At 45.5% G+C, this 25569-nt stretch overlaps 2 protein-coding genes across 2 annotated transcripts; one reads left to right on the top strand and one right to left on the bottom strand.

The window, feature by feature from the left end:
- Positions 1-19284: 19284 nt before the first annotated feature.
- LOC135383007 (uncharacterized) lies at positions 19285-20754 on the bottom strand. The gene has a single exon (XM_064612654.1). The coding sequence runs from the start codon at positions 20752-20754 to the stop codon at positions 19285-19287; it is 1470 nt and encodes a 489-aa protein (XP_064468724.1).
- A 944-nt stretch (positions 20755-21698) lies between these two features.
- Positions 21699-24052, top strand: LOC135367817 (uncharacterized). Its single transcript, XM_064600937.1, has 4 exons — positions 21699-21871; positions 22286-22440; positions 22576-22764; positions 23767-24052. The coding sequence occupies exons 1-4, from the start codon at positions 21731-21733 to the stop codon at positions 23945-23947; spliced, it is 666 nt and encodes a 221-aa protein (XP_064457007.1). The 5' UTR covers positions 21699-21730; the 3' UTR covers positions 23948-24052.
- Positions 24053-25569: the final 1517 nt, after the last annotated feature.

Below are 25569 nucleotides of genomic sequence, written 5' to 3'. Positions count from 1 at the left end.
AGGATGATGCCACAAGACTGGCTTCCTTTTGGAACAAGTTCCAGTCAGCCTTGGACAGTTTCCATCGTGGTGGTCGTGTAAGAAAAGTGTTTGTGGAACCACGAATTGTCAGGACTACGGGGAAGTGGTCACTCCCACGAGGGTTCTGTTCAACGGTCCAGTCAATACAATCATAAATGGAAGGACTACTAAGAGATATGTCTAAGGATGAAAAACTTTGTGTTGAGGAGTTTATATATGTATGTAATCCTGTGTTTAGTAGACAGACTGGTCGTGAAAGGAATAACCTTTCTACCATTTTTCCCCGGCTATCTACCTTTGAACTGCCCCACAAGGGATTGTGGGCATTCAGGTCACCTAGAATTAGGTATGGCTGAGGAAGTTGGTCACAGAGCTGTTCCAAATCTCTCTGTTCTATTACCACTGAAGGGGGCAGGTACAGTGAACATATCGTAATGACCCTGTCCAGGCATACCTGGACAGCTACTGCTTCCAAATGTGTCACGAGTGGGATCTGTTTTGCAGGTGTGGATAGTGGAAGGACCACAGCCACACCTCCAGATGTACGTGTGGTGTTAATACGATCCTTTCTGAAAACATTGTGTCTGCGAAATGGGTTTACACTTTGTTCATTCAGATATGTCTCTTGTAAGCAAAAACAGACTGCATTGTATTTTTCAAAAAGGTCGTGAATGTCATTTATATTTGAAAGGAGGCCTCGACAATTCAACTGAAGGATTACCTGTCCCATAAAGAAAGTAGTGATAAATAGCAACAAAGAGAGACTGTACATTATGTGGGAGGGGTAACCCTTGGGGGCTTATGTTTCCCTAGGGACGTACTACCCCTGCCTCGGCCTCCTTTTTTCGTTCTCTGTTCCTTCCATGGGGAAGGATTGGGGGGAAGGCTTGACGATGATTTCTGCGACATGCAGTCATCATCGTCAACATCCATCGTGTGTGTGGCAGCCTGGGATGAGCCCCCTGTGAGCCCGTCCCAAACTGACAGCTCGCCATCAACCTCCGTAGAGGTTGTGGCCGCTACTTCCCGGCTGCCCCCCTGAGCAGCTGGTGCCAGCGGAAGCAAGCTCTCCGCAGGCTTTTCTTGTGTGGGGGGAGTGTGGGGTAGAGACCCAGAAGTCTGGGTCTCTACAGATTTCCTCAGTGGTGCTACTCCCCTGCGCACCACTTCGGAGAAGGTTCCCTTTTTTGAAAACTCAACCTGCGCTTTTGCATCTCTGTACGAAAGATTCTGTGTCACTTTGACCTTCAGTATGTCTTTCTCTTCCTTCCACCGTGGACAGGAGCGAGAGTAGACAGGATGATTACCTTTACAGTTTGCACATCTGACATCCTTCTCACAGGTCTCTGCAGCGTGATCCGTGCCTGCGCATTTCGGGCAGGTGGCCTGTCCACGACAGACCTGCGAGCCGTGGCCAAAACGTTGGCACTTAAAGCACCTCCGCGGATTTGGGATATATGGCCGGACGTGACAGTTGATGTACCCTGCTTTAATGGTAGTGGGAAGCTTATGTAATTGAAATGAAAGGACAATGTGTTTAGTGGAAATCTCCTTACCGTCTCGACGCATAGTTATTCGCCGCGCTGTCACAACACCTTCATCCTTTAGACCTTCTTCGATTTCAGCATCTGAACAATCAAGAAGTTCATGCTCAGATATCACGCCCTTCACTATGTTCAGCGTACGATGCCTCGAAACTGTAACAGGTACGTCAGCAATTCTGTTCAGGGAAAGCAGAGTCGAGCTTTGCTGTCGTGTCTGGACATCGATCTGCAAGTCTCCTGTAGTCAACTTTTTCGCGGCGTAGGACTTCCCTATGGCTTTTTCCAGTTCCTTCGCGATCACAAATGGTGATACTTTGCTCAGGAGCTTAGACTCGTTTTCTCCATGGATGATCAGGACCTTTGCAAACCATGGTTCTGGTGTGAGGTCCAGTGATTGTGTTGCTAGTACATCGGTGCGGTGCCGCTTTCGGTACCGATCATGTTTTTTTGAGTTTGAAGAATCCATAAAAGAAAAGTTGTGGTTCAGTGCAGTGGTGCGTCGCCCACCATGGAGCCCAACAAGGGAACGTGTCCCACACGCTAACGCCTGCCTCTGCACTATACCCTAGTGCAGCTTCTGGAGAGTGAAAGGACTGCCCAAGGTTGACCCTTGCCGCCAAAGAAGGTGAAAAGAGGAAAAGGAAGATAGTGAAGGAGTGGAGAAAGAAAAAGTAATGAAGGGGGAGATGGCGACTAGCTGAATAATCCTGGCCGGGCCTTCCAGGACCACCCGACTACGGGAAGCAGGGGCCAAAGCGGTGTGTTGCTTTCCCGGAGGGGCCCCGAAGGGTCCTAAACAACCTCCGGGTCCACTCAACCGCCAGGATCCCCCTTTCCCCAGACACGGGAAAGCCACGCACAGCTATACGTGGGGATCTCCCCCCTGCGGCGACCCAACCGTGAGTGCAGGAGGGGGCTACTGCGGCTGCTGCCGGGCGATGGGGGCGCCAAGTTCCCGACGCCGGGAGCTCGAATTGTCCTCCAGATCTTTGTGGTGACAAAACTTACGCCAACGCTTCCGGTCCTCTTTCTTAAGTTCTCGGGTTACTTTAGCTTTCATCCGGCGGTACGCCACAATGTCAGGAAGTTGTCCAGTTCGGCGAGACGTTCTCTCGGCTCGGAGACGTAATGCTCTGAGGTGGTTAATTGCGGGAGAATGAGCGACGTGACCCGTGACCCGTTTAGATATGACTACCGCGTCCTGCATGGCGGAACGAATGCCTTGCGAGAGGGCCTGTGAGGACATGCCGGTGTGCACAGATGTTCGGCGGCCAGCACGAAAGAGTGCCCAATTCGTGAAAGGGATCAGTCCAGTAGTGGGTGACAGAGGCAGCCTTTCGTGCGAAATATAGATGGGAAAGTGGTCACTACCTCGGGTGTCGACATCGGTAGCGCACGACATGTAGCCAATTATGTCTGCTGAGCACCAGGAAAGATCAAGGACATCGAGTGACGTTGGTGATCGCATATAAGTTGGCTGTCGGTTGTTTAGGAGGCACATGTGAGCAGTCCCCACTACTTCTAACAGTCTCCTTCCCCGTCCGTCCGTTCTACGGCTTCCTCAGGCCGTATGATGAGCATTGAAGTCACCCAATACAAGAGCTGGGGATTCCAGTGAACTGAATAAGCGGTGGAGGTCAGTCCACGGAACCTGTACCGCGGGACGTAGATAGACACTGACGGCGGTTAACAGCATGTGCCCAAGGCGGATCTTACAGGAGACATAATCATACGATCGATGACAAACTGACCCTATGGGAGCAGAAACGAGGTCATTACAAATGTATAACGCTGTTCGGCTCTCAGAGGATTGATGAGATCGATAGATTGAAATACCATTAACGGCGATGTGCAGCATCCATGCCATGTTCGCATACAGTTATGAAAAGAAACTTGTGCTGGTAAAGATGAGATTTAAAATCTAGGAGCTTGTTACGTAGGCTGCGAGGATTCCACTGCATCGCGATGGCCTTTCTATACAGTTCCATCATGCGGAGACGATAGTGCCTACAATGCCAAAAGCGCTTGAACCTCAGGCAGTTGCGACGCAGCAGGAAAGACAGAGACAATTGCCTTTACTGCCGTGAGTACAGCAGAGAAGAGTGTCAGAGAGGGGACAGCTTCATTGGTTGGTGGTGCTAACTGTCGTCTCATGACTGATGGGTCTGTTACACCGGCGTAAGTGCGTGTAATATACCTTGAGGGACCCGGGTGTGTCGGGTTGCTGGTTGTGATGGGCTTCGTCGCGGTGGCATTCTGCAACCTCAGTTCGCCTTGTGAATGCCGGCGTCGGGGTGTAGGAAAGTCGTGGTCATCCGTACGAGGCGTGATGGTGGCATTGCCGCCCCTGGGAGCGTCAGAAGGAAGGCGTAATATCCGGTCTTAATCCCTTTTGTGGCGGCGGTCTTCACGGAACATAAAGATAAAGATGCAGGATGGCCGGATTTACAGTTGGCACAATTTGGCTCTCTCTTCTTGTTGCAGTCAGATCGGCGGTGAGGCCCAGCGCATATGCCATACCTAGTTGCACCTCGGCAATTTCGAGCAAGATGGCTAAAGCATTGACAGTTATAGCACTGGATGGGGCCTTCTATGTACTCTTGAACGATGAAGGTCTGAAACCCGAGGGCAATTCGGCGTTGAAGAGGGATTGTGGGTTGAAAAGTTAGGATGACGTTGGGTAACGGGGTGAACACATCTCCGCCATCTTCTGCCATGGAGTGCCGAACTTGTCGCCTGGCCGATATAACCCTTGCGTCTTTCAGGTAGAGAACGAGACCGTCATTGGAGTATTCCTTAGGTACCGCATAAATCTTGCCCATATTTCTGGCGTACGATTCAGGTACTGTAGGGGATACAGGGATTCCAGCTAAACACTGAGCCGACAAAAGATTGCGGGTAGCCGCTTCAGACTGGACAAAGAAGAAGAGAGATCCATCTCGGTGGAAACGGTGGTGTATAACCTGTTGTTGGGTAGCAGGCGTATTTCGCTGGCGACTACGTTAGGGTTGACCTTCCAGAGGGAGTAGTCACTAGTTGCTGGTCGAAACAGAAACGGAATACCGCCGGCTCGGTTCTTCCTGCAAGTTCTGAGGCTGGAACACAGTTGAGAACACATGTAGAGACCGCTAATTATTGTGCATACGTTTATTTGGAATAGGACGTACATCATGAGAGCACACTATTTACACATGCAACGCAATATTCCAATCCATCACACTTGGCAATTCACCTGACAGTTGTGACATCGCAATTCGCCATAAGTTCAGTGATTTTACAAGGGAGACAAATCAGGAACACTGATATCACATTAGGTCTGTCTCTCAGGTTCTGCATCAGTGGTGCGTGAACGAGCGGCAAATGTCCGATTCTAAAGTGGCAGATATGAGAGACTGCATATTAATTCTGAATAACCGAGAATGTTAAACGCTACTCGTTAAGCTTTAGGCTGGTCCGATAGTAGCTTCAACTACAGAATACTATTTCAGGAGCTTCCTAGTGTTCAGTTACAGCGATTCATGAATACGCACATTTTTGTTGTTTTATTCCTCTCTGCTAGCACAGCTTGACGCAGCAATGCGGTGGCACCTTGATCATCACTAAATAAAGTTGTTGTTTTCTCTCTTCAGAGTTTCGATATACACAGCCCTCTTCACGGCAAAAAGTTGTGGTATTCAGACGATTCTTCACTAAGCAGAACAGAAAGCTTGCAGTGTCGCTCATGCAAGGCTGCCGGCTGTTGCCTTGCTATACAACAAACTTTTACTAACGTAGTGGTAGATGAGGCACTTGCACATAGGAGAACAAAACTTCAGAAGCCCTCTTCAACTGCCACTATTCAATCAAACTTACTCACGGGCAACGCAAACCGCGTACACTGAATAGCGGAGCCATGTTTTCCAAGTATTGCCCTGACGAAAATGGCGCGAGTGCGTTTTCGCTGACGGGCAAGAGAGGGCGCTTCATTTCGCATATCTCCTATTGCCACTGTACAATTGTGTAAACTTATTTAGGGAATTTTTACTTCAGCAGTTCTACAGCGCTTTCTTGACATTTTTTTTAGTTTTCCAGTCATGCAATAGTTCTCAGACTATTCCCAGTTTTCCATGCTTTACTGGATCGCAGACATCCTGAAATGCAGACAAGCAACTCAGAAACTGGGCGTTCGAGGCTTACGCGTTCCGTCCATATGTGTGGCCTGCCTCGACTAATTTTCATTGTTTACACAGATGATCAAGTTCTGAAAAATTATTGCACAGGCTGCATTTCTGCACTGTGTGGTTACGCAGTTTGACTGTACACCTTTACTGAGAGATTGTGCTGTTTCTTGAGAAACAACACAGTGGAATACCACAGCAAGGTACACCTAGAGATGCTCATTCTAGCATAAAATCTCAGTGCCACAGCAAACAGCAGCACTGACCATTGCCTGCTCGCTTTCTATACTGATCTGTATCATACCGTAAGAGGACGTCTGCAGTGGAAAAATGGACGCAATGCAAATAAGCTTATACAAAGAAAAGGATGCAACTTGAAATCGGGTGCATCTTAGCTACAATGTGCTGTATTGCTTTTATTAAAATTTACATGATTGTATATCTTTCTTCCGCAATTTCAATTATTTTTTTAGCCACATTGATAGTTGTCACTTTGCAGAAGCCGACATATTGATCCAGTTGTGTCAGCACAAATCTATGCAACTGGACAGTTTAATGTAGTGAGCATGGTGTACTGTATCATCAAGGACAAAGCCTGGGAGCAAGTGTGTGGGACACAATGCTGAATTCGTGGTAAAATAATGTAGATGCCTCTGCATGACTAACCACCTAACTTCAGTAATGAGTGATGAACATGCACAGTCTTCAGGCAACTTCTGGTAATTAATACATGGCATATGGGAGATGGTTTGTAAGATACCAGCACCCAAAGCAACAGTTTCACAGATTCTGGGCATATGCATTACGTTGGCACACAAGAAGAGCATGTAACTATTTGGGTCCACTTTACTGAACTTTAGCACCCGTAAAGGCTGGTTCACACTGCCACGTTCGCGCTTACGGGCTACGGGTTGCGCTTACGTTGTACCCATCTCGTTGCCGGCTACCCGTTCCTCCATCGTTCACATTACTACGTTTCGGCGCTCCGTTCCTCCAATGAGGAGCGGCCTCCTAGAGCGCCATCCTTCCGAAGAAAAGTGAAATAGAGTCACAGAGTAGCATGGCGTCCAGCGTCCAGCACCCCGGTGCCGGCGGCTTTGGAAGACAATCAGACATTCCTTGACGATGTTCTTAACTTAACGCCATCGTCGACAGTGCAACGTACAACTCACTACTTCGGACAAATTCAATGAGTGAAGATATCACCTGACAGACCCACTCGTATGCTAATTGTCATCCATCAGTTTTCTTTTTTCGTGGCATCCCTGTAGTCGCTTCTTTTGCTATTGTATAGCCAGGGAAACTTCTCAACTTGGAGAATAAGAGCTTCTAAGACAGCAAATGTTTGCGCCATCTTTGCAAGGAGACGGGCGAGACAAAACGCATGCGCGGCATCCGAACTTTTCTGCCATCCTATTGGCCAGTGCGCTTACGGTTACGGAGCTTGCGGGAGAAAAGTTGAAGTTGCCTCAACTCCTTGCGGAAACGATCTTGCGGGCGCCGTCTCTTCGTCGTCATGGCAACCACCACCGTAAGCGCCCGTAACCCGCAGCCGCAAGCGTAAACGTGACAGTGTGAACCAGCTTTAAGGGTGCCATAGAAAATGTGGGGGGAGAGGGGGTTCTAAAAAGAAACTGTAGTAGTGTGAATTTCCCATTAAAAAGAAATGAAAAATTCCACACACACAACCACAAGATTTCTGAACCTATGGTGAAGCTAGCTCTTACACAGACATGTTGTTTTCTGGGGCATGGCATGGTATGCCTAAGCTAATGCCAGCCACATATTTGAATCGCAATAAATTGGTATAGCAATTATTTTCTGCACATATGGCATTGAAGAACTGCTTACCTGCAACAAAATAAATAACCAGGTTTGACACATATACAATCATACGTCACAGGCATTTGGTGCCAGTCATGCAGTGAAAGCAGTGTGCACGAGACGCCACATATTCCCCTGGTGATGATGTGAAGGCTTTGCAACAGTAAATGTATGTACGTGGTAGCTTGTATTGCAACAGTATTCAGACACTGTTTCGAATGACAGATCCATAGATGTTAGAATCATTTGATTTGTCATGATGCTAATGACACATTCTTAGTTACATCAGAATTTTGTGACCGTTGTACGTCCATATTCTGTTCATCCTCCACTCACTGCTGTACATTTATGGGTAGAGTGCGAGTCAAGGAAGAGGAGAGCTGGTGTGAAATGAGAGTACCAATGTACAGGATATGTCATACAGCAAAAACCGTGGACACTTAGCATGCACCTGAGCTGGTGCAAGGAGAACAAGCTGTAACATAATTGAAGGTAAAGTGCTGCACTACACGTATGCATATTAGCAGGATGTTGGTTTGGTTCACTATTTTGGAACTCAGCTATTCAGAACACGTTGAAGACATGCACAACACAGCCAAATTAGAGGATAGTGTTTCGGGTGTGTTGTATGTTGTTACCGTCAATAAATTTTCCTATTACAATTAGAGGCATTGTAGCATTTGCGATAAATAGAAGCATGATTGCAATCTGGATGCAGGTGTGTATGATAAATCATGTGGCATGATTCCATAGGGATGTGTTTTTCCATTCGTAATTTTTACCTGTACAAGACATGAGGCTACACAACAAAAGTGCACAGATCACACGCGCTGTGCAGGAAGCTCGCTACGTGCGCTGCCATAGGCTTCACAGCAGCAGGTGGTAGAGCATGGGGTGGTGATCCAGGATTGGCGAACGAAAGTCTCACGTGATCGATTTAAACCCGACGTCACTAAACCAATAGTTTAAGTGAGTTGGTGAATACGGACTGCGCTCTATATTGCAGCGGCCTGTGAGTAATGAGTAGTTCTAGCACATACACAGCATTTGTACGCGTACCCAAGGTGTCCTTAGTTCTGGTTTCCTGTTTCGAGCCCCGTACACTACACCTTGAACAGCTTGCATTGCTGTTAAAACTACATGGCAGTGAATATACGTCGTCAAGAAGGCGTAAATGCACATTCGCAACACGATTTCATAATACATTTGCAGTGCCCCTATATGGGAAGTTACATATGCACTGCCCCGTTTCCTTTGTTCCTAACGATGACTTCATTTTCCTGTTCTTTCTTCACGTATATTTCTCCTCCTCCTCGTCAACAGCTTTTAAGGAGAAAGTTGTGTGGGATGCAAGTTGTACTAAACTTTCTGAATACGAGATGGTTGTGTTCGTGAAACAGGGTTTATTTCAACAGGCACGGTGCACGAACGCATGCAAAAGTTATTATACATTATGCACAGTAAGCTAATGCGGCATCGCGGCACGCCCTTTCATGAAAGACAAACAGCTAAGCCGCAGACCGTCTGAGAAACAGTCTGACATGTAACCTTCACTGAGTACATTGCAATGCACTTGAGATGATCAAAGACATCCCAAATACGTTACGAATACACATATGAATCCCTGTCTACGAAAATTTTAAAGGTTCCAAAAGATGGATTTTCCATGAGACTACTTCGATAAATGCCTAAACGGAGACGTCGGAACAAAATGGGTTGCAGGCTTCTGGTACTCTTAGGATTATTGACATGTTTCGAACGCAGTTGCGAAATATCTCGGCTCAAAACGGTGCAGGCGTCACACAAAGTGATGCGGCGGCTGTGAGCCACCGCTGGAAGAACATGTTGCAAGCGAACACTCGGCGGCCCCCCTGAATCACTGGGTATGCGTGAGCGTTTTCTGTGCTTGTGTGCATTCAACGCCGCTCTAGTTTTCCCGTCTCTTTCTTCTTTCTTTTTTCCTTCGTTTTTCTTTCTTTCTTTTTTCTTTTTTTTTTGCAACAGCGAGAGATGACATAGGTGGTGCGAGGTGTTTCATCAAAACGTGCGGCAAAAAGTCGATTTCTACGTGGGATGTTGCTTATTTTCGCTTCGTGGGAGATGGAAATAAAATTCCGTCTCCGTGAGTGGGAGGCAGGGCTCCGACAGGCTGGAATGAGTAGAATTATTCGGCAGTGAGTAGAATATGCTCCGAACATTTCAAACCTGAAATGTTCGACATTTGAGCACGTCTGATTCACGAGCTATTTGTCTTCCAAGAACGAAAAGTGTTGCAGAGCCAGACTGTTCCAACGGTCTTCAAGGGTGCTCCTATGCTAACCAACGTGGCGTGTACGTAATAAAATACTGGACGGTTAGGACTCGTCTACTTCGAAATTCAGCGTCAGCTGTGCGTATGGTGAAGTGAGGTCAAATGAAAGTGTGTAGACAAGTTTGTGATTTTTTTGTCGCTGAAATGGTTGGCGAGGTGAGTGGTGTCCTGAACGAGCGGGCTGTTCTGGAACACCAAGTCTATGCATGAGCCATGTCAAGTTGTTGTTTGGCGGATGCCGGTGCACAGCGCAGGGCGCGAGTACATACACGATAAAGTCCCGGATGCGTTCCGCCGTAGGGCGAGGCGAGAAGTAGCACACAGCTACCACGAGTCCCGTGGGAAGCTGCACGGCACAAATTTCTCCGACGTCGTCTTCAGGAAAGGTGACTTTAAGTGGTGTAGTCAGTACTCCGGCAATTAGGTAAAGCGACACTGTGGCTGTGCTATAAAACTAACGTACTTTGATTTTTACCTCACCTTCCATCGATAGCGGTTGTAAACTGGCGAAACTCTCCTCCTTACTCTTACTATCAGCGCTGAGCGTACATGCGATAAGAGATTTGTGTCGACGACGTCGGGCTTGCTGAGCTCAAGATCGCGGGTTCGATCACGGCCGAGGGCGGTAACAATGTGGGGGAGGTAAACATTGCTTCCAGTACCGTGTGTCAGAGATTTCTGGCGGACGTCAAAAGAACACCAGATGGTCCAAATTATCCGGAGTCCTACCCTGCGGCACGTGCAACATGTCGCCACACTGGGCAGAAAAACCTTAATTGTAAAATCACGGTACCATTATTATTGCGGACATACGAATGCCGACGAGATCACATAAAGGTCTCTGCTATGCAGCTGACGCTGTAAAATAAGACTCAAAGAGGTACGAATATACAAGGTGGTGCTGATTTTACCTTCTTTGGCATCTGGGCTTCTTTGATAATCGACACACCTCTGACAGAACTAAAAATATATATACCGCAGATGAGGCTCTGAAGGAAGACTCGTTATAGGCGACGAACAGCCGTGCAAGAGGGGTGCTGACGTCCGCGTCCAACGGTGGCTCCAAAGAAACTTCGTAGCACCCATCCGGGTCAGACGAAAATGATACAGGGTCGTAATGGCCTGAACCCATGACGGAAAACTGCTCCGAAACCGCTATGGCCAGCTGCGCCACACCACTGCCCTTCTGCTCCTTCTACGAACCCGGTGATGTCAGGCGTCGGATTCGCGCGTGTGCTCTCGGAAAGGGAAGTTTTGGCCGCCATCTCCCCCGACTGCGGTTTCGATTTACGCAGGCTAGCTGATGTTTCCGGATAATACATCGCCTATGACGCAAACCATGCCCGTAGCCGGTATTTGGCTGCCAATATGTACCAAAAGCGTCGTACAACAATTTTTTTATTCAAAGATCTTCCGGAAGTCGTAAATAGCAGCTCTGTCGCCGTTCCGTATTTAGAAAGACATTGCAACATCTTGAAAGAGGGTACAAAGCTGTATTTCCTCAGTGCACATTCTTTACCGGATTTGGTACTCATCTGAAAAAAAAAAAGTAAAAGTTTTCGTCTAGAATCGAGAGCCTCACAAGCTTGCCGTATCCTTATCATACGATGGACGTGGACAGCCACTGTGCCTTCTGTACTCACGATTCCTGTCGACGCTCACTTGAAAGCATCCCAAGCAGCACAATGTACTGAAAGACGAGTGCAATAGGGGCGGACGGGTAGCTGGAAGGCCTTGAACAGACTCGTGAAAGTAAAGAACATTGATAAGACACATCTCTTGCTCTAGATTTGCTTGCTCTGGAAAAAAATGTCAAAGTTGATTCAAAGTGCCAAAAAGCACCATGTTCACTGAAACTTTCCGGACGAGGTAAAAACGTAGAAGATTGAGCTGTATGCGATTTAATGTATCATTTAAGGGACTATCGAGTGGTATATAATTTGTTTCTGTACACTATTGGGAACGTGGACGATACCTCTTTAAGTGGCACTATACCTCCGAAAAATTACGGAAAAATATCGGAAGCTATCTTCTGAAAAACCCCACCGAAAACTTGCCTCAAAAATTTTATATGACGTAGATAGTCCCTTAGACTACACACAGAAGGAAAATCAAAAGTCAGACTTGATCGGTAGGCGCACTGCGATTTTCTTTTTCTGGTCATATACGCGGAGCCCAGTCAATCGCGGTGGCAGAGTCTCCCGCGTGGGGCAAAATCGAATGTTTCAAACAGACGTTCAGCATTTGTCTTCGCATGAAAAAGAACTGCCATCATTTGAAGTCATTGTGAGAATTTCGTCCATAGCAGTGTTATAATCGCTGAATGCAGATTGTAGATCAATCAGATGCGCTCGCATTTTTTACTGGACGTGAGGCAGGTGTGATGCCACGGACGATACAACGGGGGTGTACCTCGAAATAAAGCGATCGAAATGCCCGTTGGAAAATTAACTACCGTAAATACATATTAATCTGACTATAAAATGCAGAGACGCGCGCGGGAAACTGCCGACAGCGAACTTAGGCTAGATGGGCATAGAAATGCAAACGCTGTACTTTGACTAACCTCATAATAAACTTGCCAACGTGCTGTTCCATCGTTGAAAGATGAAAGTCACTGAAAAGGTTAGCCAGCTGTAGGGATCGAACCCACATATTCTGGATTACCTGTCCAGGGCTCTACCAATACTGGCTTTGTTTGTATCTGTCCGTTCTATGTTGTGCCAGCCTCAGAACATCAGTTTCTCTCTTGTTCCATCGTGTCCGCCCTGCTTAGCCTAACAGCCGCTAAACAGTGGCCTTCGTTCACTGAAACGACTTGGACAGATATCGAAAACCTGTGAGTTTGAGTGGTTAAACAGTGATGTCGTGTTTTGAAGCACAGCATGTCATATTACGAAGCAATCGAGCGTTCTCCTTCACTTTCTTTGTTTTTGAAAACATGAATTTTGATATAGGGGATTTCGTAACCGGGAATATCGAGGTCCTCCCGTACAAGGTACTTATGCAGTGCTCTTGTGCAGCCTAGAACGATGCCAAACTTGGAGCAAGCTGTCTTCAGGGAATTAATGCGATTAGGTCTTCCTCACGTTCGCGGCATGTCCAGCCGAAGATCGTGAATCTTGGTCAGCGGCGCCAGTCGGGCTATTTCGGGGAGGTTCACTAAATGCACCAGGCAACAGGCAGCCTTCAGTGTGCGCGTAAGACACTACACAATGACACCTTCCTCTGTGCAATTTTCGCCGTCCCGAGTGATGGGAACGACGTCACTACGCCTCTTTTGACATAATCTGTATCGCAAAAATGCTTCTATGTGATCACTTTGATGACGCTCTTTTGATCTTTCTGGACACAATCGGACTTCGATCCTTATTGTGAAGGGGCTCATTATTTCATTCCCCGCCTCACCACCAGCAATGGGGTAGAGTACCACCTATGGCGATGAAACTCCCTATTCGTCATCTTCAAATAAAGAATGTTGTTGTTGTTCCATCTTAGAAACGTGCAAAAGCATTCTATTCTTCACGAGCTCAGCACCTGCAATGCATATGTGACGCTCGGTAAAAAGTGCAAGCGCATCTGGTTGATCCACAATCTACATTCAACGGTTATAACAGTGTTATGAACTCAAATGCTCAGAACGGCTTCAAATGATAGCTGTTCGTATTCATGCGAGGACAAAAGCTGAACGTCAGTTTGAAAAATGCGATTTTGCCCCACGCGGGGGATGCTGCAACCACTTGATTGGGCTCCGCGTATAGGGCCGGGGAAAAAATTCACAGTGAGCCCACCGACCAGGTCCGAATTTTTATTTTTCGTCTGTGTGTAGTCTAAGGTACTATCTATGACATCAAATTTTCGAGGCAAGTTTTTGGTGGTTTATTTAGATAAAGGCTTCCGAAATTCGTCATTTTCGGATACATAGGTGCTACTTACAGAGGTACCGATCACGGTTCTGATAGAGTAGAGCGGCAACATACACATCGTAACAAGGACCGGGCAGGTTGGTACATACTGCGTGGCAACTGTCATCATTCGCTAGCCCCATGAATAACACATTAAATGGCATAAAGCTCACTCTTATCCGTATGCGTATCCGAATATGGTGCTTTTTGGCGCTTTGAGTCAACTTCGATAATTTTTTGAGACAAACAAAAACCGATACAGCGCTGTCAAGGCAGGAGCCACCTGTGCCCTAGGTGGTCTAAATCGAGAGCGAGAGATTACTACAATGCGACAAGAAGCAACCTTGCAGGGGATACTTAAACCTGTGCGCGATGACATCGTCTTCTGAGAGGCAGTTCTTTCCCCCTCCTATTTGCCGAACCGCGCAGCGCAGAGAATTCCGAAAGCGTTTATTTCTTCTAACTCATCGACGGCTTCAACATTTTTTTTTTTCGTTCATTCGAAACATCCTTCCTTTTCAACACAAATCAGACAACGGTCAAGATACCTCGCTGTTTTCTCTATTTCTTCCCCATTCTCTGTATCGCATCCTCTACCTTCCTATATATTTCCGCCGTCACTAACGAACTTAAAATTGGAGCTCTTCCCTGTCCAGTGCAAACCCCCAAATCATCCCGCTTCTATCTTACTTATTCACTTAGAAGTAACCATGTTACTTGGAATGGAATCTGCTGCAATTAAATATTCACGAGACTGCGTATTAAGGAGAACGCCACACACGTCGGGCTGCAAGAGATTCCTCACCGTATATTAAATCGTGTAGCACCGCCAGGGATTGTTCACAACGTGGGCTGAGTGCCCTGGCGAATTACGTCAAGGACACACGTGCTGAAGTAATTTTTTAAATCACTCAATGCTTTCACACATCAAGCGTCATGGAACAGTAGTCGATCCAGTGTCACCTACATTGTCTTTTCTTTTTCTTTATCTCCTTCTTTTCTCTTCTCCCTATCAACTGCGCTGGCAATTGATGGGCTGTCACTTACGGAGGTGGCGCGCGGCATCGTAGGAATAAACGGCAGTTACGACATCGGAGTCTGAGGAGGTAAACAAATACGCAAAAGCTGCAAAACCTGCAGACAGAAGATGTGGGGACGTGTCCTACAGCTGGCTAGCCATTTCAGTGGCTTCCTTCTTCATCATTAATTTGTCAGGCACTTGAGGCTTTGTATGTATTTGTCCTTTCTATGTTTTCCAGCCTCAGGACATCAGTTGCCATCATGTTCTTCAGCCAGCCTATCGTTTGTGAAGAAACTTGCGTTTTAAAGGAGCCCAGAAAGCCATCCAAAATATTTTCTGTTTCTGGCGAATTACGAAAAGACGTAAGTTCACGTGACAACTAACACACACACACACACAATTCTCTGTACGCAGTATTTTTGTTGAAATAAAACGCCCGGGAACATTGACGCGCGCGTTCCCACTCGACTCGCTCTGCAGGCCGAAACGAGGAGGATGATTGTGATGTCATCGCGGTTACAAGAGTGACCGCGCTCCAATCGGGCCCAGCGCTTTTTCTTTTCTTTTTGGTTTCTACTTCCAGTTCTGTCTTTGTGTAGCAGACGACGCTTCTTCAAAGAAGGAAACCAGTTAGGGGGTTGTACCGCGATGACGTCAAAGCGGCTCTGGCGGTTAGTTGCGGGCATTGTAACCGTTGCGCGCGGTCGCGATTTTCAAAATCGAATTCGGCGATAAGTATGCATCTGTCGAGTGAATCAGTTCGCATGATGCGTTTTACCGTTCACAATAACGGCTTGGTTCGAAAAAAAAGGTCGTGACTGAAGCGCTTTCTGTGCTCTTTTAACCTGATTTATTGCAGGCGATGTCGTGCTCAGGTAGAACGTTCAGTGCTCAGGGCAGTCTGTAGTTCAGTGGTGCATGTGCGCCGACACATCCTGTCCTTCTCATTTTACTTTCGTCACGTTACAATGGGTTGTGCTGCATAAAATTATTCGTATATTTGCAGACCCTGGTTCTTCAAGTGGAGCTACACCCTTAGTACCTGATGCTTGCGAGGGAAAGGTCAACGAGCATGTCAGTAAATAGCAGTGTGAGAATGCAGGTGTCAAGCATTTCTTAGCTCATTGACAAGGGCTGAGATTAGGCGTGGGGCTGACTCCCTCCCCATGGATAAGTGAGACACCCAGAGCGGCGGCGTCACAGCAAGAATTAAATGTGCAACAGGAGGTTGCTGGCAGTACACCGGCTGTGCCAACACCACGCAGGGGTGAATATGCTTGTGTCCGATGTATTGCATGAAGCTTGCGTACTTTCTCAAATATTATTGTTGCTACTGCACTGGAGCAGTCATCCACATTGATGTGCTGCAGAGTAGGAGTAGGAAAATGTGTTTCTCGTTCTCAATCGCTACCTAGTGTTGTTACCTTTCCATTCACTATAACTCTTGCATGGTCTGTTTACCAAGTACAACCTCAAGGAGTAGAGCGAGCAGTGAAGCAAACGAAATAGCTGGATCAAAAAAAAATGAAGCAGCCCTTGGAAGCGCTCGTACATATTCAGAAGAGGCTTTCGGTACTGGCCATCAAATAATACGTATACGTATCAAATCTTAATCTTAATCTTAATACGTATCAAATAATAGGCAAACTGCTGAAGATTCAAAATAGAAAATGTATGCTAGGTATCTATGTACACAAGTGTACATACACTAAACATATAAATAATAGGCACAGACTACTGAACTCTGCATGTCTGTCAAAATACAAATAACACAGTAAGGAGCTATGTGCAAAAGTGCACTTTAACAAATCGTATGCTACACAGGAAAAAGAATTACAAGAGATCATGTGTAATCTAGGTTACAACAGAGAGCACTGGATAGACAACAGAACCATGCACATGGAAAGAAAACCTCTGGTTACATCACAACAACGTGCACAGGTTACGAACTTAGTCTCGCTGCCTGCTGCAGTGCCTGCCAATGCGTACGCATTGGGCTGCGGGTATATCGGCGGGTATGCGGATAGGCGTCGGGATGTTCGGGTGCGGATGCGGGTTGAGCCAATGACACTGCTGCGGATGAAGGTTGTGCCCCCGCGGGTGCGGTGCGGTTGCGGGTACGAATTTTCATACCAGCACTCATCTCTGCTTATGGTACATTCAAATCACACCCTTTTGCACAAAACAAGTTCTTCCCCATTGGTACTGGCTTTGTCAGACCATTGGCAATCATGTCCTCCGTAGGTAGATATTCCACCACAAAGTCTCCAATCTCATGTGATTTCTCACATAAAGATACTTGAGGTTAATATGCTTAGACCTTTGGTGTTGAACAGGTTTCTCTTCCATCTTGATCGCCGATTGGTTGTCACATATATAGTAATCACATCCGTACCAAATTTTTCAAAACCAAGTTCACCTAAAGACATGTTCAGCCATTGTCCTTCTTTCATCACCAGTACGTGTATTCAGCTTTGCAGGTGGACAATGCTATAGTTGGTTGTTTGACAGACTTCCAACTAGCTGCTCCCTTTGAGATGGTGAATACGTATGCGCTTCTGGATATTCCTGTATTTCGCTCATTCCAACTCGCATCCAGGTACCCTATGATCAGCTCTCTGCATGCTCTGTACGTTAATTTAACATGTCTTGTCCCTTGCAAGTAGCGAAGTACTCGTTTTGCCACCTTCCAGTGTCGTGTCGTAAAGGATTTGTTGAATTGGCTTAGATAACTCACGGCGAACGCAATGTATAGCCGAGTTCCTTGTACCAAGTACATTAGGCTGCCCATCAGGCTTTGGTACGGTAGCGAGTTTCCGTCATCGCATGCGCCGTCCCCTTAATCATCTTTACAGTTGTTGAGATCCAGAGGAGTAGATACAGGCTCAGGGACGTTTCAAATACAGATGGTTGTCCTGCGAGTCGCTCCCCTTATCCATTTCGTACCTTCTTGTTATTGCCGCACGTAGCGCATTTCACTATAGTCTCCTGTTTGACAAGCCGATGCCAACGATGCTGACCCCTTTGAATGTTCCATCACTCTAAGAAATAAGGGTGTCGTTTGGGTGTATAATGCAAGACATACACCCGTCACCTGCAGTTTACACCTCCATCGTACTCTGGGGTGTTACAGAACACCCCTGGCTTCCCTGGAAATGTCAAGGGTGTACTTGCTTTCAAGTACACCCATGCACGTTCCGCAAGCTTTGGACCGCACTTCAATGCCAAACAGAGATTTATGCAGTGAAAACAAAGTGACAAATAGAAATTAGGTGGTAGTACGGGCAGCACAGTTTTTCCTGCATGGAATATACCACACAAGCCATTGCAACTTTGCAAGCATCTGTTCTTGTTCATGTAATTGCTCTGCATGTACTGCCGAGTAGTTATGATTTAGTGTCTGTATGTAGTGTGGCAGAACTTTGCTTCAGTTCTTCATTCAAATTAAAATTGCAGATTGAAATGGCATTTGAGACTGCAATTCTTACTCAAGTAATTAATGAATGAAAGCAGAGTGCCATTCTACTTCATAGGCATGGTACACATAAGTATCTCTACCAGAAACACTCAGTTGGTTTGTTAAAGATTTTATTTTTATTCTTCGCAGAATATCAATATATCTACACTCTAGTTTCATCAGGGGGCATTAAGATTTAAATTTCTGCGCTTTCATCTTACAACATGCAATTTAACATGTTTGGTTTAATGTTGTCATTTGAACAAAATAATACTACGTGAGACGGTCTTGTCATTTCATTTTCACTTCTGTGTAACAAGTTGTGATGAAGGGTTGTTCACTAGTGGCACTCACGACGTAGTTGCACAAGAACATGTGGACATTGTTTCTTCATTCGCAAAATGAAATTTCACAATTAGGCATTACCTCACAGCCGAAGTACAAGTCTAGTCGTTGATAGGAGGCTTCCTGACAAGGCTCAGTTACTCGAAAGTTATCAGTTTTGCGCACTTTGTACGAGTACCTGTGCCTGCGAAAACCGTCAACATGAAGGTCTTCTATAAGCAGGTACAGCTTCCCAGATATTACGTACAATGCAGTCACCTGGGAGAACTCTGGGTTCTCACCTTTCTTCAGGATAAGAATGTCCCCTGTGTGGTACGTTGCATTTTGTATAGCTGCAAATCTCACTTCCCACACTAGGCCCTGCTCTGCCAATACAGCTACACAAGGCTTAAGTGCTGAGAGATCTACTTGTTTAGCACCAGTTGTTGTGAGGCTGTAATCTGAAGAACGGCCATAAAGCCAATAACTTTGTGCAAGCTGGTGCCTCGATGCAAGTGTTTTACATATGTTCCTAAAGTTCTTCACCCTAGAAGCAATGGTCTTGAAATATTGATGTTTCCCCTCGAATCGCATGCACCAGTAATGTTTTAAAGGCCCAAAATGTACGATGAATCTCGGGTAGTGAATGAGGTAGTGCAACTTCGGTATAAGACGCGCTGAAGTGTACTGTGCGACGAAAGCAATGAGGAAGTCTTGTATTCAGACCTCCAGGTAAGGTACACACTCTATTGGCACTTCCTCAGCAAGGAGTAGATCTACAACTTCACGAAATGCTAGGTAGATGCACCAATGGTCATTTCCTTCAGGAATGCTGGAACCTATGATGAGAGGTAGTAAGCGAAACAGACACCATTTTTGTGACGCAGTGCCTCGCAGGGCATGGTAATCACGCAGAAATGTCTCACTGATAGCTTCTGGCCTATTCTTCTTGTCGTTGACACCATAACGAAAGTGAACAACCTTTTCTATGTCCGAGGGACGAAGAACACAATCCGCAACCAGCCCCTGCAGTACATGGTGTATGACGTATGCTAAAGACCCTTCAAAAATGTCATGCATTAGGTCAGGTGGCAACTGTGCTGTAACGTCAAAGTAGTTCAGTGCCAACAACGGAGATGGCTCAGTGACACCATATAGTTTCTTCATTTCCGGATTAGATGCAATTGCACCAAGATGTTTTTGGTGAGCTGCCTTGGTTCGAAGTACGCACAATTCTTCCCTGGTCAAGGCTGTGAGGTCTCCTGCTTGTGCCATACAAAATCTGCACACTCTTCCACTGGAGAACGATGTAGTAAAACCGCCTAACTTGTTCATGGAGAGATTGTCTCCAATGAAGGCATTAACGATTACATTAACAGTCAACACAGCACCATTTCTTGTAATGCTAAGTCCCTCGTGTTGCAGCGTCAAAAGGTCCGTCAGCAGCGGCTTCAGTACATCGTGCTGTCCGTAACGTTGTACGTCTGCATACTTCGCAATAATCACAAGATGCAAATGCTTTATTTTGGATCGGAACTGAGGATGGATATTGAGCACGCTGAAGTAGACGACATACAGCTTATGCACTCCTCTTTTTGATCCAAGTGGATTCACAATCTCAAGTTCATCAGTGTACAACAGAATGTAGATAGTACCCGCAAATGCCATTGGGATAACAGAGTTAACATGACCTCTGTAGCATGAACCATCCCAAAAATCACGAAGGGTACTCAGGATGCTGTGGGCATCTTGTGAACGCTTCAAAATGCAGTCCGTCAGATTTTGCGCTTCCACGAGTTTGCCCAAGACCTTTTGGATGGGCACGTATTGAAAGGATGCCCTGCCATTTTCTCCTAGGGCACACTGCTGAGGTGCAACGTAGGGAAAAACACTTTTTGCAAATTGCTCCCTTTGATAGCTTGTTTTCACTGCAGCAAATAAATGTTTCACAAAGCTGCAATCCAGTAAACTGGACAGTTCACCACTGGCATGACTGACATCGCTGGGAACGTATTTTCTCACTTGCTCTGTAAATCTCCGCAGAACCGCGTCAATGACAGACTGAAAATTGCTGAATATTTTTTCGGCGGTTGTATGGGCCACTTTATGCTCCTCTGTGAGTTCGAAAAAGAAAAGGCAAATAGTTGTTCTGATCTCGGTGATGAACTCTTCAAAACTTATCTCGGCCATGCCCACGTCACTGGGGGGTGCGTTGTCAGAATCTACATTACTCTCCAGATGGTTATCGTTGTCGAGATCTGATTCGGGCAAAAGATCAGGAACGGGAGAGGGTCCTGCAGTATGTTCAACGTTGACTGCGGCTGCATGTTGACGGTGGCAACGATACAGATGCTTTCTGTATGACTCAACATGCGTGTAGCACTTTGCACACCCATCGACTCCGCACACCACCTTGAAGTTCACGTCACAACTGTGGAACCTGCACACATGACTTCCCAGCTGTGAAAGCTTTCGGCAAAAGAACGTGCACATCGAGCAACGAAACAAAGTTTCCGACATTGTTCCCGTGCTTCTGACCACATTAAGCAGTAGATATACCAAATGGAGTGCTTCGACATGCACACCCTACTTTGCACTTGTTGCAACTAGAAGCTAGAATTCAGAACTACCGTCATTCAGCGACAATACACAGTACGACGCGACGACGCTTCCATTGCACTGTCATTGCGCAACCACGGTTACGGCTGTCAATGCGCTGCCATTGCGCAACCGCGGCACCGGTTACGAGCGGTTTCATGCTCGCACAAGACGCGGGAAGCTGTGTGCCCGCGCGTTTCAGTTTTACTTCGTTTGAGCCTGTGCTGCGGCTGTAGGTTGCAGCAGGTGAGTACCTCCATGTTTTATTCCTTTCCTTATCGTGGTAGAATCTCCGTGTGGTGACCGTTTTAATATATGTGTGTGCTACTTGCTATTAAGCTGAGATAAAACTACGACGCCGTTCGGTCATATACGAAAAGCACATGCGATGGCTAACGTGTTCGTCATATTGGGCGTCATATTACATCAGTAGCCTATAAAGGTGCTGCCAATTCAGTACTCTAGACAGACACATACAGAACAAAGACACATACAGCAAAGGTGACAGCAAAACTTCACTGTTTTTCGCAGACGCTTCCACGGCGCCGTGTGTCACAAGAAATCAAGAATGGATGTCGTCTGCCTGGTACGGCACGCGTCGTCGAAAAAAAAGATATGTGTTCGAGGCGAAAAGAAGCTTCAGGATGTATTGGATGCACTGAAAGAATCTCCTTTTCGAGAGTTGGTAACAGACAACCTACTTGTTCAGGTACCTGCCGTTTCCGAAGCGTTGCGAACAATGTTAGCGAAAATTTATGACAGAGCAGCGTTCCCCCGTGGTACGGTAATTCATTGCCCTTGCTTTATGTCCGGTGCTTGCTCCTAGTTTATCCCAAGCAAAGGCAACGGATGGCCCTGCATGGTGACAATCATAGCGCCACAACCTTCTTGCAATGTAATTATTACACTATTTGGGGGGAAACGCGGCCCTCAAGAGATGATACAAATGGTGGGAACGAGATGAAAGGTGCATAGATGTTCGTATGGGGTATTTGTCTGCCAATTAACAAATAATTGTCCGCCATATGAAGTGACTGCTGTGGTTATTTTGTCCTATGTCTTGTGAGAATCGATGTGTAAGCAGATCTCCGTCCTGTTTTATAAGTCAGTCTACTGATTTCAGCTCTATGATAAGGACTTCGATGACTATATTGACATGGACGAAAATGACGTTGTGGAGCAACATTCTGTAATCAACATAATCACAACGGATGAAGTTATAAATGCAGAAAAGAAAAGCGATCAAGAAATGGGGCAAGACGCTGAACTAGCTTCCATGTAAGTGAAAACTCCAAGTATGGCACAGCACAAATTCATCTGCACATGTACACTATATAGGACATGCCTTATTATCTGTAGCACAGAACAGTTCTGAGTAAAAGGGCAAATAGGCCTTTATATTTCGTGTTGCAGTGCAAGAAATGCACCTAGCACCTCAAGGCAGGACACACAGCCCGCTTTGACAGTGCCCCTGTACCGCCTTCCAGAAACGCCTATGCACATACAGGCATTTATAAAGGACATCAGAAAAGGGAATGTGCCTGAGAGCGTGCGAAGGAGGATTGTTGACTGGGTATACTATGATGTGTGTGCTCATACACTGTGAGTGCTACATAATTTCCGTAAATTAATTTTCTTGACAACAAATAATACTAAGGAAACATAACAAAGTTATGTTGACTCCTTTGGGATTCACGTTATAATCCATCAAGTAACAATAATCATTTCTTTGTGATAATATACAGGGCAATTTTTTCACCTTTACAGAATTTTCATAAAAAAGCATTGAGAGTAGCATATATGTCGTTTTTTGCAGTTGCGTTGTACAGCCAGGAGGACATTCTCTAGATGAATATATGCAACTACAAGATGACTAATTAGCCAAAATTCATTAGCTGACCAATTATTTAAGAGTTTTTGGGCAGAGACGAGATGGTACAATGAGAGACTATTCTTTTTGAAAGCCATTACAAGATTAGAAAATCCTGAAACACGCATGGGAGATCAAATATTCATCCCTGAGTTTTGACATGCAAAATTAGCCTAAACCGCAGAGACACGGGATATAGCGCTTATTTTATGCCGGAGGCCCATGTGATTTGGGGCAGTGATTTTGATTGAAGTAGGATCTGATCCACCGGACAGATAAACAGGTTTCTAGCCCAGGTATGCCCCCATGGGCGAGGGCGACACCTCTTGATGCATGCTTTTTCAGTTTTCGCTCATTACGCGTGCAAAAATTCTGCAAGGGATATTTCAATAAATGCGCTCTTTTATTGATTCTTCAAAGATGGAATGGATGTCATTCTGCTTTCTCGAGTTTGCCTGAAATCACCTAATAAAAAACAAATTAGTAAGAATTGTGTGAGTTCTGTGAATAACAGTTATGAATTCTAGGTAATTAGTCATCTTGTGGGACAGTTCAATTGGAAAAATAACGACATATATGCAACAATCGTAGATTTTTACAGCAAGTTCTGATAAGGCTTAAAAAAGACAGTGTATATTTATATTGATATTGCATGAACTTCACAAGTACCAAACAGTATTGTCATATGAATGGGTTGTCAATGGTATGGTGCACCTGTTTCGTGCTGTGCTCAGGTACCCCGGAAAGTTGTACGGAATAGCAGCACAACAGCTTGTGAGGCGCTACCCTGAGTTGAGAGATATTTCCATGGAAGGGCATGTATGTATTTCTTTTGCAAAGATTGCCAGAAGTACGATGTATCACATAGCGAAAAAAGTTTGTGAAGTGGTATACGGTCATCCCTTGATTTATTAACAGCATGTATTCCTCTGAAAATCGTTCATGAATCGAGGTTTGCAGTGAATGGGGGCCTGGAACTATTAGAATCGCAGAAACTACATTGTAACCCTGTAACATTTATGTACTTTGCAGCTTTCTGGTATGCATTATTTCTGAAAGTACTTGATGTAGTTTGAAGTGGTACTCTGCGTCAGTGACTCTCCACTGTCAGTTTCGCAGAGGAAAAATGTTATAGTGTACTCTGACACTACACTTGTCGATCCGAACCCCAAAATACTCTATCACATTGTGCAAAACCTTACACATTGACCCAGCTGTGATGCACAAACGTTTCGAGGAATGGTGGTCGTATTTATCTTTTGGCCTCTCGAGGATGACATGGTGTAACACCCTCCGCACCAATCTGTGTGTTAATGACCTTGGTTCGTACACCCAGGAGGAAATACAAGGGATACATTTTGTTTCGTGAGCCACAGTTAGTAAAATGAGGGAATTAGAAAATCAAGGTTTGATAAGTTGAGGATTAACTGTACTTATATTCCAAAAATAACGATCACAAGAATAAATAATTTTCGCTGATGTTTTTCCTTATTTTACCTGCGCTATCTGCGGGTATCTGTGGCATTTCTGGTATCTCACTATGTCATGACATATAAATGTATATATATTTCAGTATTCATGGTACATGTCCTTACGCAACAAGGCAAAGAATGTCAGGCGAAAACTGGGCAGTGGTGTACCCGAGGTCGATGCTGCCAGAAACAAAGCAAAAAGTGCTAAAGAAAAAACATCCACGCTGCCAGCACCTGAAGACAGTGCACGACCAAGACAGGTGTTGAGAGAGGTATCACTGTGTGCAGCTGACAACATATGCAGATGTATTATACGAACTCAAGCAACTTATATACAGGAAAAATACATGCAACCAGTTGTGTATGTAGCCTAACTATTCTAAGCCTAACAGGTAAAAAAAGCAGGTTTAAAGCTACGGTAACCGTATGTCAGAGACAGTGCAAATGTCTTTCGCATTGAACGTTTCTTAGTATGTAAAATTCATTAGATGTGGAAAAATGCCAACAAAGTTCAAGAAGCCAAGGGCAGAAAAAAAAGAAGTCCTACCAGTTGTTGCCTCGCTGAATTTTTGCACTCATTACAGCACACTCGCACTGCAGTCTTCGGGGAAGGAGAAGATGAGAGGTCGATTAGTGGTCATATATCTTTCATGACAAAGGAAATGAAGAAGAGTATTTGTAACAAAGAAAAAATCAAGGAATCAATGGATCGCACATTTGAGGCCAGGAGACATTGGGTTAAGACTGAACATCCTTTAGTTCAGGAACTGTTGAACACATACCCAGCACTAAAAGCTGAGGATGAAGTGAGTTATTTTCCTTCATTTGCCCTGAAAATGTTTTTAGAAACTTTAAAACTATAGTGTTGTTGAGTTCTACTGTGAAGTTTGAAGGAACAGGTGGTCTCACTATACAGGGTGTTTCACCTAAAGTGATAAAAAAATTTAACTGGATTGTGGGACTTTCGTCAATTACCTTCAGGAAACTTATACCACCACTGAGGAAGGCTTTGGAAAATTATTAGTTGCAGAAAATTTATTTTTGTCAATTGAACTTTGAAAGTTG

This window comes from Ornithodoros turicata, chromosome 1 (assembly GCF_037126465.1).
Source record: "Ornithodoros turicata isolate Travis chromosome 1, ASM3712646v1, whole genome shotgun sequence".
NCBI classification, from domain to species: Eukaryota; Metazoa; Arthropoda; class Arachnida; order Ixodida; family Argasidae; genus Ornithodoros; species Ornithodoros turicata.
The sequence above is the reverse complement of the archived record's forward strand: the minus strand, read 5'-3'. Positions and strand labels throughout refer to the sequence as shown.

What these genes read in the sequence shown, in the direction of transcription:
- LOC135383007 (XM_064612654.1), bottom strand. Translation starts at nt 20,754, where the DNA reads ATGGCCGAGATAAGTTTTGAAGAGTTCATCACCGAGATCAGAACAACT.
- LOC135367817 (XM_064600937.1), top strand. Translation starts at nt 21,731, where the DNA reads ATGGATGTCGTCTGCCTGGTACGGCACGCGTCGTCGAAAAAAAAGATA. An exon ending in CAGACAACCTACTTGTTCAG is followed by an intron (nt 21,872 to 22,285) that starts GTACCTGCCGTT and finishes TACTGATTTCAG; the next exon opens with CTCTATGATAAGGACTTCGA. An exon ending in GATGTGTGTGCTCATACACT is followed by an intron (nt 22,765 to 23,766) that starts GTGAGTGCTACA and finishes TGCTGTGCTCAG; the next exon opens with GTACCCCGGAAAGTTGTACG.